The 17078-nt window shown below is 46.9% G+C and overlaps 1 protein-coding gene and 1 long non-coding RNA gene across 2 annotated transcripts; both read right to left on the reverse strand.

The window, feature by feature from the left end:
• Positions 1–514: 514 nt before the first annotated feature.
• Positions 515–15828, reverse strand: VASH1 (vasohibin 1). The gene is made up of 7 exons (XM_071426755.1): positions 15333–15828; positions 10367–10455; positions 9215–9271; positions 8144–8218; positions 6781–7162; positions 6257–6369; positions 515–5664 (listed from the first exon to the last, which is right to left on the reverse strand). The coding sequence occupies exons 1-7, from the start codon at positions 15591–15593 to the stop codon at positions 5592–5594; spliced, it is 1050 nt and encodes a 349-aa protein (XP_071282856.1). The 5' UTR covers positions 15594–15828; the 3' UTR covers positions 515–5591.
• Positions 10763–15326, reverse strand: LOC139589898 (uncharacterized). Its single transcript, XR_011679162.1, has 2 exons — positions 15006–15326; positions 10763–14169 (listed from the first exon to the last, which is right to left on the reverse strand). It is a non-coding gene; the product is annotated as an uncharacterized lncRNA (long non-coding RNA).
• Positions 15829–17078: the final 1250 nt, after the last annotated feature.

Consider the following 17078-nt stretch of genomic DNA (forward strand, 5'->3'; position numbering starts at 1 on the left):
CTGTCCTTTATTAACCCAGCATTTGTCTTGAGAAGTCCTGGTGAGGTCATTAGTCTGGAAGGTCACTAAGCAGACTTTGAGGAGAATTGCTTTCCAGGCCAGGAAGGGAGACTGAATTGTACATTGACAAGTTGAGCAGTGCAAGAAGAGGTTTGTATTAACACTTACGGCATTGTTTGGTACAGTATTGTAAGAGTGAAATTTTTGATGCTGCCTGCGCTGATTTTTTTTTCCCATCCAGCCTGACTGATGGCAGTTCAAGAGGGAAAACTTGAATTCCTTTGCTAAACAGCCACATATGTACTTACTCTGGCAACTGCCTCTGTGTGCACAGACATACTCACCTATTCAGATGATTAAAGGAGGATGAGGGTTCTTCCATGTCCACTAGTGTAGCAAGTAAAGGACATCTTCACATAATTTGCCTGATACCATCACTCAAGGCTGTCCCTTTGACTTCCTGCTGACATGTAATGGGAAGGTTTAAAACAAAAAGAAGGAGAGTACGGACAACTTGTTTTCTCTGCACAAGCTGAGAGCAGTACAGAGGCAATTTTATTGTCTAAGTGTCAAAGGAAGATGGAAGAAGTATCAACATGAAGGCCATGGGAAGTGCAGTAAAAACCTAAATCTAAATAAAAATTCTGTGTTGGCTACATAAGAACACAGAACCACACTGATTAATTACAAAAAGACACACATGATACTGTTCCTAAAGAAAGAAACTTTCAATTTCTTAGTTCTGAGCTGTACCAGTGATAAAGATGTAAATGGTTTTGCAGCACCTATCAGTGCTGGAGTAGAATACTGGTGTGCATGGAAGGGGACCGCTCTGGTCCCACTAGCACCATCTCAACCCTGACCTGGAGGGAAACTCTGCTCTGCAGAGATTATGGGGGATTCAGGAACCTTCTGAGCCTAAACTGAGTTGCTCTGGAGCAGAAAGGACCAGGGCACCACTGAAGGAGAGTGGCTGTGATACAAGTAAACACCTGCTCAGAAGACACACAAAAATACTAAATTCCCTAAGGAGTTCAGCTTGGCCGTAGAGGGGCCATCTCCACCTTTCTCTGGGAGAGCAAACATCAAGCCAGAATAGCACTTGCTTTGTTAAGTAAAGTTATAAATCCATAATGCAGGCCTAAATGTTGTCAGGACAACAGTGCAAGGCCACTGGGATGTGTGGTGTTATTTCAGCCAGACTTGCACACACAATACACCTGGGACACCCCCTGCCTATACCTACAGTTTGATCATCAGGACCACTTGAAATACTTCACTCAGAAGAAGCAGGTAGCTAAAGCAACCACCTGAAGTGACTAGCCAGAGCCACTGGAGCAAGGTCAAGCCAGTCTAATCCAGACTCTTGCCCTTTGGCTAACAGGAGCTTTCTTCTGTTCATTATGGTTTCTTAAACTCTGAAATTTTAAGGACAGTCATATTCCAGTCTATACCACACCACACATGAGTCTGCCTTAGGGGGCAGGCACCTCATTAAGGCTTTCACCTGAAATACTTAAAAGAAAATTCATCCTGTTAAGCAGATTTGAAAACAGCAATACAACTACTATTTGAACAGAAACTATGTTTCGACTACAGTTCTGGATTCATTTATTCTGATAGATCCAAGGAAACAGTACTGACCCATACCCTGGCCCACAAATAAAATAGTAACTGAAAAAAAGCACTCCACTCCCACCTAAAACACTTGCTAACACACACCAATTTCCTAAAGACTCCTTTAGCTTCTACCAGTAAAAAAAAAAAGGTTAGTATGTCACAGACTGATGGACACCCAACCCTGCTCTTTAATGTACAAAGTTTGTATCAGAGTGATGCTGTAGCAGAAAGTTTTGCTCAATTAATGAATCTGTCCATTAAAAAAATTGCAGTTGGCCAGGTATCAAGGGACTTGTCTACATAAAAGTATAAAGAGGGGCTCTTATTTCAAGGTTTGCATTATATTTAGAAAAGTTTTGCTAGTAATAGGTCAGCATTTGTTGAAGTCTTTCGAAGCTCACCTCAGCTTCACTTACAAAGCAGGCAGTGTCTATCCATTCCTAGTGTACAAACACAGTTCCTTTCCACAGAGCTCACAGGGCTTGTACTGCAGAACAGATATCATGTGAGACCTACTGAACAGTGAAATTTAGATCACAGAGCTACATGAGCGACCCTATTAATATTTAACATTAAAAAATTAATAGGACTCCTTGAGATCCATCTTCCTTGTTCTGCAGGCACTAAAGGAGTATGACTTACATTATCTTTCCTTCTGTGTAGCTCTAAAGCCTGCAGAAGTGAAAAAGACTCTCATCACCAGCCTTTTTTCCTTATGGTTAAAGGCAGACAGACCAGAAACCAGACCAAGTAGGTGGGGGAGGAAAGAAGTCGAAGTGCTAAACTTTGTCTTGCACTGTACCCTCAGCTTTCTTACAGCATAAAGCTAGATTGCATTAATCCTCTCTGTCATGGAAGGATATGGTTTTGTTTGTTAGGAAGGAAGCAAAGCTTTGTATTGAAGTGATTCATCCGTTACAAAGATGGGGGGAGAGCAAGAGCAAGAAGGGGAGAACTCTATGGTCCTTTTCCAGTTTCTTGTACCATCTCCTGAAGTGGAGCTACAGAAACAGTAAGGAGCATGAATTCTACACAGAAACACAGTAGAAGGCTTGAAATGGTAACCCTGTCTCTGCCTGTATCCATCTTGAGATGTTAATCAACATTAGATACAAGCAAAGAATTAAATACTTCCTAACATATATAATTGTGCAACTAGATCTTGAAAGAGGATGTTCTTGTCTAGCTGCAGCTGAGGATTAAGAGACATTGAACTCTACCTGTCATTCATATCTTAAACATCCATTTCCTTTGCTTTTTCTAAGCTAATAGCTTTTTCTAAGCTATTGGCCTCAGTTACATCCTGCAGGAAAGCTCTTAATTACAAAGTCAAACAAAGCATTTTGTTTTAAGCCATTCTGTCCTGGTGATCTAACACTGCTGAACACCCCTGTTGCCCTGCTCCCAAGAAAGCATCATTAACTTGCAGCTGACCCCTCACTTGTTTCATCTGTTGTAAAGTCTTCTTCCCACCCCCACATTTCCCCTTTCCATCTAAAATAGCTCAAGTCTGTCCAGTTATTCAATATTCTCTGTATTAAACTACTAATTACTCTCAAGAGCTCTCCAGTTACTCTGAATTAACTAACCAATTGAATAAACAAAGTCATAGTTAAGATGTATTCTAGGCATCTTTTATAATTTTCTTTAAATTCTGGATTTCATCCACTTTAAAATAAAACCTGACAGTCAGTTTCCCCTTGTTGACTGCTGCTTGTATTTATCATATGATTCACAGTGGCATCTGAACTTTCAGTCTGCTGCATAGTAAACATTATGCAAAGGCAGTTTGTGTCTTCCAAGTGGCCCATATTATTTAGAGGTATCTTTTGACATATTTAGTGTCTGGATGCTAACAATGATGTAGCCTTTACAGCTAACATCATTGTTAGCATCCAGACACTAAATATGTTAATTTACAGCCACACAAAAATGACCAGAGGACACGTTCAAATGGGTGCTTGGGTCACTGCTGCTGTTAACTTCAGTTGTTGCATGTAGCTGTAATATGAGGGAGGGGACAGATGTTGCACTGTACTGTGGAAACTGGCATCCTCTTCTGGATTAACCTTCTCTTGGCTCAGCAGCAAGTTCTGCCACCTTCTTACAGATTTTCCTCTTGGTTGTACAGCACAGCAGAAAAGTACAGACTACAAAGGGAGATTGGAAGGACTGACTGCAGTGGTATGGATACATCTTGCAAGTTACATCACAGTTAAGGATGTACAATTAGGAACCTGTAAGGTCTGAGTTAAATCGCTTGTGGGTGGTGCTTCAAGGATTAACTGCTTTAACTAGGCAGAAGAGCTGATTTGTTTGGGGTTAAGAACCCATTCTCTGCCACTAAAATAGCTCTACTTATTATGAGGATGTGGCACAGGAATACTGTAACAAAAAAACTAGTAGAGCTAAGCTCCATCATGTTTCTAATAAAGAAAAAAAGGAAAGAATAATCTCAGTTCTAACAAAATTAAATATGTGGTATTTCAGAAAGTGTAGCTCCTTGTCAGTGCTGTGATAAAACAAGACTGTTTCTCTCCAGGATACTCCCACTCCCAAGCTCAGTTTATTCATCCCCCAGATCCATGCATCCAAATCACTTTAAGACCATGCTGTTCTGACTTCTGGAAATCCCACTGTTCCCATGGCCTAGGCCTCAAACAGAGAGATCCTGACAATACTCCAGATTTCTGACAAGCATTACACTGCTGAATCAGTAGTACAACACTCCCCCAAAAGAAGCATAGGAAGTAAAGGCCACAAGTGGCAGAAAGGCCCAGCCCAGCCCTTTGGGAAAGGTTAGTATAAGTGGTGCTATTACATACTGCAGCTATCCAAAGAGCCAGAACACAAGCACAGCTCTGGCACTGGGGTGGGAAACTGCTTTCAGGAGGTTCCAAAGTGAGCTGTCAGGAAAGCAGCTGCAATTTCCTTGAGCAGAGCTTCTCACAAACAGGTGTATGCAACTCTGGCACTAACACAATAGGGAGGAAGGAGCAAGAGCCTTGTGGAAAGGAAAAAATGCTTGTAAAACCTGTTCACATTATTACATTCTTCTTTAACTTTTTACTCTTAAAACTTGTACCTCAGTGACTGAAGTGCCTGCCACAAGCTTTCTGAGTAGCAGCCATCAGAAGTTAGTAAAGAGAAGGCTGATGAACAGATGATGTGAAGTTCAGGTTCTCCACCAGCCCCCACCCACCCCATCTCCATTGCTAGAACAATTGAGCTCTCTATGCCTGTTTTTATGTAGCAGTGGTATAGGCATATCCTGATCCACTCAACCACCAAAGGGCCTACAGCAACAGTTCACTAGCATTCCACTGTCTACCCCCTCAGAGACAATGAAATACTTTGAAATAGGCAGGACTAAACATACAAGATGTGTTTTTTCTGGATCAGAAGACTTTGTATGGTCAATAAATCAGGCTGAGCAAATTCAGACCTACTCTCACAAGAGCAATGATAAACAAAGTGTTCATAATGACAAAACCAGGAGTTTTTGTACAAGATTCAGGGGCCATCCCGTTCCAGCATCACTTCTCCCTCAGCCCTGCAGGCCTTGCAGGGGTTGAAAACTGTGCACACAGGGAAGAAGTACTGTTGACAAGATGCTCCATCTACTTGCTGTCAAGGCAAAGATAGCAAGTCCACTGACCCCACTCACTTAATATTCTTCCTGAAGTGAACTCCCACTAATGTACTTATTTTTTTCTTTTTTTCCTTTTTTTTTTTAAAAATACTTAAATGAATTAAGATGGTCACCTCTCCCAGAAACAGGCAGGCGAATCCTCTGGGACCCATGGGATCCAGCTCTGGGACTGGCCCACTAGTAAGCACCTGGGAAAATCAGCACTCTCTTTTGCTCCCACTCCCCTGTTCCATTTGTCAGAATCACTGCAGGTGGATCCAGGTCCCAACTGTGGCCAGCAAGAAGTCCATGGAGCCAGGCACACAAGGCACAGCTCTCTTCATACCCGGATCTGGTACCCATTAAGGTCTGGCATGGCTTTGGAATCGGCAGGCTTCTTCTCACCAGATGGCCTGTGAGCAAAGAAGGCAACAGCTCTTCAGAAACTGTTTTCTGTCAGGTGATGCTGCACATAGAGATGGCAGCACAGGAAAAGGTACACAGAGCTTCATACTGATCCTGCACTACTGAGGACAGGATTATTCTGCAGCCTCCAGTAATTCTCCCAATGATCTCAACAGAACAGAATGCAAGTTAGGAAGTAGGAGGTCCACTCTGGAACCCCAGGTTATTATCAGGAAAACAACGTGTTGACAGCAGAATAATTTTTGGAATCTCTTTGAGGCACAGGTCTGTGAGACACTGGAGCTCAGACCCATGCATAAGGTTAAAAGTCAGCTACCAACATCACTGTCTGTTTGAGCTACCTTCTCCTCCCTGCCAAAACAAGCAAGCAAAACACCCCAGCTGTCCCCTCAAATCCCTATGCAATGATAAACTCACAATGGTACTGACTAGGGAAGAATGCTACTGCAGGTCAGAGAAATATCCACTGTTCTAAAGAAACCCAGTAGGACATCAGAAGGATCCGAAACCAAATGGCAAGGTGGAGTCTGAGTAAAACAGATAGTCTAGATAGGTCTCTTGCCCAGCAGCCTCACTCACCGTCGGTCTCCACGGCTGTTTCGCCGATGAGGGCTGGCCTGACCTCTTTGTGGGGAGGAGACATCTTTCTTTCTGTCCTTGGTGGGAGATGGCGGTCCAGTTCCTTTCCCAATCTGCCAGAAAAATAAAATTAAAAGCTGTATGAGCAGAAAGTCAATGTGAGTAACAAAGCCTACAAAACCTAACAATTATTTATTATATGCAGAAAAAAAAGACAAAAAGGCAAGGCAAGTGCATCAAAAATGCAAAAGCCAGAAAAAAAAAGTTACAGTGACAACTATGGCTCCAAGGACTGTATACAGTCCAACCTAATCACAACTGCAGCACTGCACAAGGATCCATTAGGGGACCAGCCTGTATAAAGTGGGTGGTATTCAGTAAGAAAGAGGCCCCAGCCTCCAATTCACTTTCCACTCCACACATCTAGAAGTAGAAAGTTTTCGGTCACTGCATTCCCCCAGTACTACAAGCAGCCAGGCAAGGCAGTGGATATAGCAGTGAGTTACTTCATCCTTGCTGCTTACCTTCAGCCTCATATCACGGGCATGTCTCTCGAGCTCTTTGCGAAAGTCTTCCCGTGTTAGCTTGTCTAGATCCAGGATGGAGTGCTTCCACTCAATCTGCTCCACACTGTGTGGGTCATGGGACACGCAGTGGCCCAGCTTCACCTTTTTCAGAGTGTGCCAGCAGCGGCGATAGGCCTCCTCAAAGTCAAAGATGAGTTCGCTCAGTGTGCGGAAGACAGGTGCTTTGTACATCAGCTCCTCACGGCGGCTGATGCCCAGTGCCCCGTAGCGGCCGCCAAAGTTCACCCCCAGCACGATGTGTCGGAAGTAGTTCCCTGAGAAGTGGGTTTTGAAGCTGATGGGGAAACGGTCCAGTGTGGTCATGTTGTTGGTGAGGTAACTGACAGCAGCAATTATTCAGGAAATAACTGGTGGTAACAGTTTCCTGACAAGGCACGTCCTACCTGCTCCAGACCCTCCCAGCCTGCTTAGCAGATTCCCCATTGATTCAGGCATCACATAGACAGGATTTGTTCTCCAGGTCAAGAGCCCAGCTCATTGCAAGCTGCCCTACTTTCATCTGGGTTACAGAGAAAACAGACTTGGCCTCTTCAAGGAGACAGTCAACAAAGAGAAGCTAATTTTGATGCAGTTCTGTGATGCAGAAGTAGCAATGCTAGCACCTTAAGTGTACTGTATTCCATAGCTCCCAAACTGTTAACACTGCAGCATTATTCCTTGGTGTGTTTTAATCTGTTTCACTAGCTACTGTTTCGTACACCTTCAGGATAAAAACTCACCAACCTCTACTTTTGAACCATTCTCTCACCATCTCTGCCCCTCCAGGTGCATGAAGAACCTACAGCCCAAGTACCACAAACTAAATCTGGAAGATAGCTAGGAAAGATGTGTACTTAAAGATAACACACATCTAGATCTAATAAAGGTATTGCCTAAGCTAGTAAGTGACATACACCATAATTAGAAGTTGGGGAGGATCCATAAGTTATTTTAATGCAGAACACATAGAGGCAGTAAGGGAACGATGCTATCCACAAAGGATTTCCTGACTTAACTCTAGCTAGTGTTTTTGCTCCTCTTTAGATGCTCTTTTGTCCTTTATAATCTTATATGGCTGACCAGAGCAGCACCACCCTTCTTGGTGAAGGAGGAGCAACTCCAAAGTTACTCTGATACTTTAGAGAATTGCTTGGATTTGGATTTCATTGGTGGTCTTTTGTGGGAGAACTGGGGAGGAAAAAAAAAGGAATGTGGGGCTTGGTGACAATAGTATCACCACCCTCAAAGCATCACAAGCAAGAGAGCAGAGGCAAAAACACAAGGATGGGCAGACATGCACAACTCCAAGAGGAAAGGATACATTCCCAGGATCACAGCTTCCAGGCATTTTATTGGCAGGGCCTCTTTGGTCATTTCTTTGGCCAGGTCCATCAGCCTGCAGAGTAGGACAAGGGAAAGATGAGGAAGTGTGCTATGTACTGTGACCAGTTCAGCCCTTTTGTACTATAGGTAGGTTTCCAGGAGAGAGGGTGGCCCACAGAGGATAGGGAACAGAACAAATATCTTTAAGAAGATATTAAATCCAAACCAGGTCTCTGCCACATGCTGTTGTTACTTCCAAGGAATTCACTTCAGTGAGTTGCGGCAAAACTACTTACTGGCCAACCTGGGTTCTCAGGGTGACCACAGAACCAATGTCTCCACAAGTAAAACCCTCAAAGTGTTTGCCACACGAGGCTCAAGGACAATAAGGCCTTCTTCTCGAGCATTAACTCTAGTCTCTATTCAGTGAGTACCATGGAGGAGACATTGCATTGATTACTAGGCCTTTAGACCCACATAAATCTACGGACTAGACCAATAGTAAGTCAGTCTTGGGAGATTCTCCATATGCTCTTCAAGAGAGTCAATGAACATCAGGTGCTTATTGCCAGGAACTTCTGGGGCACAGCAGTTCCCAAAATCTTCAATGAGGAGAATACCCTTTCTCATTCCAAGTATGAGTCACCAAAAGCTTAGTGATCCTAAGTTCTGCAAAAGCACTCACAGGAGCTATGAAATCAGACCACTAAAGATAGTTGGCTTTAACAAAGTTTTTGTAGAGTAGGACCTAATTTCAGAATCCCTCAGAAGTTCATATAGTTACATTTCAATTAGAAGCAGGCAGAATATGCACATTTTTGCAATATATTATTTTTGGTCCACTCGATTTACTGATTCATGACAAAAATACTCTACTCTTGAGAAAGACCAGACACAACTATGCCCCAGGCAACAGACAATAAAGTTACCCGAAGCAGGATGCAGCTGCAGTAATGAAAGCCCTAAGTGCCACTAGACCTTGGGCAGGGGATGGAGAAAAAGCAGTGTGTATAGCAGGGCTCCAACAACAAAGAAAGGATTAAATGTTGTAGAGGCTGCCAGCACTTACCCAGTCAGAGGTCTGCTCTTCTTAATCTCAAAGAATTGTGTCCCAGTGTGATTGTACCTGGCAGCAAGAAGTTAAGGGCTTGGCAGCTTGGAAAGTAGAGTTTGAAGAAAACTTGTCTGAAAGATGTTCATGTTATTTACTATTCTCACAGCAGAGTCATGATCCCACAAATGTGGCAGCAACACAAGAAAATCCCTACCTCGCTTTCCTGCATTTTCCCCACTTACATGTCCTCCTTATTTCCGCTGTATTTCCTTGTCAATTCTTCTCTTCCTCATACCCACACACGGGTTTCCACTCCAATTCCCAAAGGTTTATGCTGACAGCACATGCTCTGCTCAGCTTTCCAGTTACCAGGGCAGAACAGTTTGATAAATCTCTTTCTGCTCCAATCTGCACATAATACATGGAGCAATGAAACATTCAATCTTATTCTAAGATTGACTGGGATCCAATCCAGAGCACAACCACCCTGGATGGGTGAGAGGTGCCAAAAGGTCAGCCTTCTTACCTTGAATTAGGGCTGAAGCCAGAGATAGATCTGTATCTCATCAGTGAGATTAGACTGTGTTTGCATGGTATATACCTGCTCTTCAGCACAACAGGGATGGAGAAATCTCATTCCCAGAACACAGCCACACAGGCAGCTCTGCATATAAAGGGGCAGCATATCACAGATGCATAAAAGCAGGGTGGCTGAGTGTTGCTAAGACAGAGAAGAGTGATTGAGTAGGATGACCTGAGAAGGTTTGCCCATCACAATTCACCCACACCTTAACAATCAGGTGATGCAGTTTGCAGTACATCTGACACTTGGCTGTCAGGATCTCAGATATGTGTGTTTTTAATGAAATACCACTGTAAAGCCACTGACCTAGAAGAGTGGGTTGTGGGGAAAGGCCTTTGACAACATGCTCATTTGTTACATGCAGTGAACAGAACCAGAAGGTAACTTGGGCAAAAAAAAGAAAAGAAATGGAGCAGCAAAACAAAACATTATCCCAAGTCCAGCTTCCTGTTTTCAGGGAACAAGTTTCAGTTCTCCTCCAGCTACAACAGGAGGAGCTTTTCTGTTTGTCACAGGGAAAGAAAGTCCTCTTGCTCTTTCTTCTGGGTTATCACACCAGTGAGTAAGGTAACAGCAAAGGATACTGAAGCTCCCTGATGTAGCGCTGCACAGCTTCCAGGCGCTCAGGGATGGGGGTGGACGGCTGGAACACAGGCACACTTGGTATGGGAATCTGAAATGAGGAGCAGAACATAAATCACTTCTTCCAAACCTTTCCAGCTTCTTTCTGAACTCAGTGGCACATAGCTATAGGGAGCATGTTCCTCTGAAACCAGACCCTTTTTGCTGCCCAAAGTGACCACAGAAGAAACATTCCTCTATTTCCACAATGGAAATTGGGAAGGGATTCAGAATGAATTATCACCACAGAGCTGCAAGAGAAACTATGTGAAAAGGTCTTGCATTTATGCAATGTTACATTGGACAAAATAGATAGAATTAACTGACAAGGCAAGATACAAGACAGGAAAGCAATCATCTGAGGGAGCGTGGCCTCATCTGAGTATTGAAACTGAAAGGCACAAAACAAAAATAAAAGAAAGAAGCAAAAACGGACAATGAGTTCTCCAATATCACCAGAAGGTGGAACAGTCCTGCAAGCAAGGGTAGAAAGGTCCTTCACTGCTTCCTGGCATTTCAGATGAGTTGGCACTGACTAGGACACAGGCTTGACAGCATGACTCCCTGCCCTGCAGTGTCTGGTGTTTTGAATTACATGGTCAGAGAATGACTTCTGGATGTTCACCTTTCAGACTGCTGTCCCATTCTGAGACCTCAGCCTTATGGGTCCAGTCAGATTTTCCTCACCATTTTCACCATTTGCTCTGCACGGGATAACCATAGTCTTGTCAGCAGCTGAGAAAATCTCATTCCCAGAACACAGCCTTTCTAAGGAAAGAGAAGCGACCTGTTCCACAGGACAAATAAAAAAAAGACACAAGTTTGGGATGACTGATAGGCTTGGAGAAACAGCCCAATATTTTCTCTCTGAAAGATAGCTCATGCCTTGTATGCACCTTGCTAATATCAGACTGCATCTTTTCTCAGTTGTTTGGCTTTTAACATTTCAGTTCCTCCTCAGACTTCCCCCAGAGCTGGCCTATCCACAGCTATGAAAGAGTGAGTCAGAGCTAGTTCTTCTTCCTTTGAGCAGTCCACTCTGCTGTGCACAACTGCCTCTGCTGGACATGGTTTCATAGCCAGTGGTACTGCTTAGTGCACCCTTCACGTGTATTTCTGTGGCCACTCATTTCCATACACCTCCTTCTTCTCTCCTGTGTGTTGGTACAAGTGACTGGTGAACCAGGTCAAGCACCTGGAGCAGCTGAAAGCTGAGCCAGCAAGCATGGGTAGTTTTCAGCCAGATCAGTTCCCTTTCCTGGCTGGCCACATGGTTGCACTCTGCTTGTGCTCCCCCATGGTACAAGGACCAGAGACCTCTTAACCTTGAGGTGCTGCCTCTCACATCATGCAGAGGCACCGGCTGCCTCACTCGCAGGGGGCAGCACAGGCACGGTGGGAGCAGATGTGAAACTGGGTTTGTTCAGCTGCAGCAGGAGCAGGGAAGGCTCCAGAGAGTGGCACAGGAATGGAGCCATCTCTGGTAGTGCATGAGCTGAGTCAGTTTGGATGCTGTGAGCTGACACACTGAGTCATAGGAAATAATTTCCAGGCAGAAACAACGAAAGAGGTAACAATCAGGGCAGGCTGACTATTTAATTTTGGCTTTTTTCTTCAGCATGGAGACTTTAATGCTTCTCAGCGGAGACAGACATTAAGTGCATGTTGACAGCAGAGACAAATGATTCTGGGTAGTTCCTCCTCCCTTTACTAGTACAGACCCCCGATCTCTTTTTCCTCAAAGGACTGCGCAACACTGAGACAGCATAATGGCAATCAGTTCAGCAGGGGACTAGTTAATGTGGAAGAGCCTCCTGCACCTCAAGTAATTAAACTGATGAAAGTACACTGTGCACTCTCTCAGATCTGGGCCTGCAGCCCAGACTGGGCTACAGTTTCTTTTTGCATCAGGTCTATAGCATTTTAATAGGACAATAGAAGCAGAAGTAGAGGAATACGTTCTCCATCCCTCAATTCCACATTGACAGGAAGAGATCCTTATACATTTTTCTTCCCCAGCATCATCTAGGGCATATCTCCAAAGAGCTATAAATATTAGTTAGCTTTCACAGTCCTTCAGAAAGCAGAGAGAATTTATTTATAACAGAAAAAATAGGCAATCAGATCTATTTTGACTTCCCTTTAGCTATTATGAAAGCTGAAGAGAGCCCAGATTTCCCAAAGTATATAACCTCTGCCAGGCTTAGCAGACCAAATGAACACACCCTTGATCCCTCATCACTTGTGTGGAGTAGCTACATCACCCCACTCCTAGATTCCTGCACCCTGGCAGGCTGTCTATATGCATGGGATTGGCACTCTGCTTTTAGAAAGGGGATTCTAAGAACAACCAAGATTTTCATGTACAAGTGTGCCATGCTGTATATGAGGAAAGGCAGATGGGAGCGAGGCACAGGCAAAGCTCCACCCTTATCGGGATCACAGAGGTGCTCTTCTGGCCAGCCTAGTTTAGCAACAGTTTCTTTTATGGTACTCATGTGTATCCAAGCTCCTCCCTACTCTTCCTTCTGCAAATAACACAGGAGCAGTATCAGCCTCGGTTGAGAGCCTGACTGAAAAAAACCAGATTATTTTTTGGCTCTCTTGTTCTGAATCCATTAGATGCAACTCTTCCTGTCTTTGCCCTCATAACCATCTCATTTAAAACCCATGATTTCTTTATGAGCCAAGCACACATCACTTTGTACTTCCAGCTTGGACCCATTTGATGGTTCCAGCAGCCTGAAGCAAGGCAATACCCCACCCTGTTGCTGGAAAGAACACAACCTACAGGAGAGTGGCAGTCACCCCAAGTCTACTGGAAGGAAATAGAGACTAGAGGAGCCCTCTGAGCTCTCAGACTCCAGTGAGAGACACAGCCCCTGAAGCTGATCTGCAAACATGTGTCTAATTACAGCCTCCTCCAGTCATCATTTTATAGTATTTTAGTTTATTGACAGCTTTTTTGAGAGCTGTTTCCCCCAACAACCAATGCTGGCTAAGGTCCATGGCCAAAATTTTGGAGCAGGTAAGTCACTGTGCCATTCTCAACACTTAAAAAGGACTATTCACCCTCCAGCGTGGAGAGAACCTGGCTACCTGGCTTTTCAAAGGAGCTAGACTTGCAGAGTACACTTACTGCCCTGATTCTCATCTGTCGCACCAGCCTTTCAAAGAAAATTGATGGCACAGAGACAAGTAGCCATAAGCACTGCTCAAAGAAAAAAATACATCCCTACAGGGGAGAAGGAGCTAAGGAAACAGAGCTCATCCATCCTTGTGGTTTCCTGAATTCCAGTATCCTCCCAACTATATATGCCAAGTGAGCTTGGGAATGGCATCTCAGACAGCAGAGTGCTGAATGCACTTGTCAGATCTATTTCCCAGGGGTGCTAGCAGATGCAAAAAACCCCTCAACAACCCAAAACCCAACAATCCTCAAAACAAAACAGCCCAAATTTGCCTCTTACCACAAGACCTCAGACCACTGGTGTCCCCTAACTGTAACCCTCTGGATGAAGACTCTAAAGTGAGAACAGGAGAACTTCTTCACATAAGACCAAAACAAGGGACTGAACACTGTATTTCCCCACCCATCATTCACTGGAGTCTTGTTTGTCACCTTCTTTCTTCCATTTCCTTCACCATTTTTGGCCAAATCAATCCTTATGGTTAGGAAATTAGGTAGTGTGTGTTCTGACTGATCTGAAACATGTTTTCAGCCTTCACCTAGGCTCAGGACAAAGTCACAGGAAAGGAAGGAAATCTGAAAAGGAAGGAAAAGTCTAATGGAGTTAGAATAGGGACTGTAATCAGGACTCAGGATTTGTTCCAGCTGCTGCCACTGATGCCTCTAACTCTACTGCACAAAGGATGTTGTATTACATGCTTCTCCAGAATTCCTCATGGAAAGCAGTATGGATTGTCTGTGTAGTATATAATAGCATGTTCTTCCATACTTCAAATTACCTTCCCAAGGAGGTAAGTCCTTGCTAAAAAAGCCTGAGGTGAAAAAGCATCATCTTTTTGTATCTGAATTTCCCCTATTAGAGCGATGGGAATACTCTTATAACCCACCAATGGGGCGACACACCAAATGTTTGCAGTGTCTTTTGTTCACAGTATGCCAATAAAAGGGAGAGATTTTTCTCCAGCTAAGATGCAATACAGATAGCAACAATCACAAGAATTCACACTGAAATGTTTCAGTATGGTACAAGGCTCAATGAAATGGTCAGTGGTTCCTCTTTTCATAGAGTTCTATGCAACAAGGCCAGGAACGTGCTTGGAAATCACACCTGACCCTATACCAGCAATAAGCTCTGCAAGCGCTTGCTAACTCCTCTTAAAAGGCTTGGCATCAAAAGTCTTTTCTGACAGACACAGTTCTGTTCCAGAATGCCTTTTGGTGTGGGAAACTGTACCCAAACCAAATTTCTTCAGGTGCGAAGTCTCACCTCTGTCTGTCTCAATCCCCCGCCTCCAGTATTTGGGCTCTTCTAAATTTAACTCTCTTCATCTTTTCATCATTTATCCAGTCTTTCCCTTCAGCCACTGCCCATTCCCCCCCTTTACCCTGCAGGCTGCTCACACATTAGCTACCTGAAGTCCGTTTTCCAGCAAGGCCGCAGAAGAAGAGGGTGCTGCTGGCGCACTAGACAGGGCAGAGCCCCGCAGATACCCTCTCGCACTCCAAGTTAAAGTGTGGCTTTGCTTCCAGCAAGTGCAGTCCCGGGGCCCGTTTTTCCCAGGGATCGCTCCCGAGCCGGGGAGACCGGCCTCCTAAGGGCACAGGCGGGCGCCTCCTCCCAGCGGGATGCCGCCGTTTCCCCCTTCCCTTCGTCCGCCCGGCGGGGGACGGTCCGCTCGGGGCGCTTCCGCTGGGACCCCGCGCCGCACCAGCCCCGGGGTGGGGTGGGGGGGTCTCACCTTGGGCAGGTCGGCGGCGCCCCGGATCCTCTGCGCCACCCGCTCCCCCTCGGGGTGGATCCTGCCCACATGCCGCCACATCCGCTCCCAGGTGGGCTCATCCACGGGCAGCCCGCCGCGGTTGACGAAGAATGGGACGCCGCCGTCGCGAAGATCCTCCTCGCCCTCCTCCTCCTGCTGCTCCTCGTCCCGCGGTGCCGCCGCCTCGCCGGACGGGGGCTGCCTGGCCGCGGCGGCCCCGTCGCCCCCCGGCATCGGCATCGCCGCGCCCGCACTCAGCGCCTGCCGCCCGCCGCCGGGCCGCCGGGGGCCGCGCCCCGCATGGCCGGCGCTCCGGGCACGGGGCGTCACCGCCCCCGCCTCGCCCCCAGAGATATCAGAGCGGAGGGTTCGCCGCGAGAAGGGGAGAAAAAGCCGGGCGGGGCGGTGCCGGGTGCCGCATCAGGCCGCCGCCGCGGCGGGGGAGGCGCCGGCGGCCCAAGCGCCCGCGGCAGTGACGGCGGGCACCGCGCGGGGCGGGCCTGCCGCCGGGGCGCCCCCGCCGCGCCGCCTCCCGGGCGCTCCGCGGGGCGGGCGGGCACGGCCGCCTCCCGGGCAGGGGCTGCATGCGGGGGAACAAAGCCCCGCGCAGGGCGGGGCGGGGCGGGGCTGGGCCGGGCGGGGCCGGGCGCCGCTCCCCTCCGCCCTGCTCCGCCCTGGGCCGGCTCTCAGCGTGCGCCCACCGCCGTAGCGGGGCCGGGCTGCCGCTGGCGGGGCACGGCCGGGCGAGCAGCGGTGTCGCTGCCCGCGGGGGATAAGGCAGATAGGAACGATAAGGGAGGCGGCTGCGGCCGGGTGATAAGGAGGCGGGGCGGAGGGCGGGAGCGGGCCCGGGAGGGCTGGGGCGGGGCCGTGAAGCGGCTGCTGAGGGGTCGCGGTGAGGGGCAGCGGCGGCCACGCCGGGGTCTGTGCTCGGGCTGCGGGGGCGTGAGGGACCGGCCGGGCCGGGCCGGGCGGCCCCGCAGGCCATAAAACACTGCTGGGAGCCAGGGGCAGGTGTCCGTGTTGACATAGCTTTGAGGAACGGAAGAGCTGGGATGAGCTTTCCAGGTAGGGAGCAGTGGGGGATGGAGGCTGTATTCTGATGCTCCTGTAGCACAAAGCAATGGTGAAGGATCGGCTCTTGTGGAACCGCCCGCTTATCTAGGGATGTGCTACACTAGCCAGTCCCCCTCAAGGGAGGCGCCCACCAGGGCTCTTCTGCCTGGCGAGAGGCAAAATACACCGTATCTAAGGTCTGGAGATGCACCACAAGTAGAAGACTGAGTGTTTTGCTCTGCTTCATCATCTGGTTTTGTTTCAGCTCTCTTGTACTGAGAAGTGTGAACTCTCATGGGAGGTTCTCCACATGCTGCAGGAGATTTTTGAGCATGTTCTCCACTGTATACCTGCTGCAATGGTTGTGTCCTCATCTATAAGAGCCAGGTTGTGTCTCTAACGCTGGCTGTGTTTTCTCACCACCCTGCGGTATTAATCCATGTTGAAAGCTCTAACATATAAGCATTCTGTAATTTAAGCACCAAGTACAAGAAATGTGTACCAATTACCGGGTCAGCTGCTGAGGTACCCTCTGAAGGGCATCTCGAAATACTTGCATTTAGCACTCCAAACAAAAGGCTGTGGTTCAGCATCAGTGTGGGGAAATACATGCCGGTTGCCATGGAATTTGTTGTGCCCTGAGAACAGGCTATAGCATTTACAGAGCTG

Source organism: Agelaius tricolor, unplaced genomic scaffold, assembly GCF_023055355.1.
Source record: "Agelaius tricolor isolate 1412-34295 unplaced genomic scaffold, bAgeTri1.0.p SCAF_5, whole genome shotgun sequence".
Classification (NCBI taxonomy): Eukaryota; Metazoa; Chordata; class Aves; order Passeriformes; family Icteridae; genus Agelaius; species Agelaius tricolor.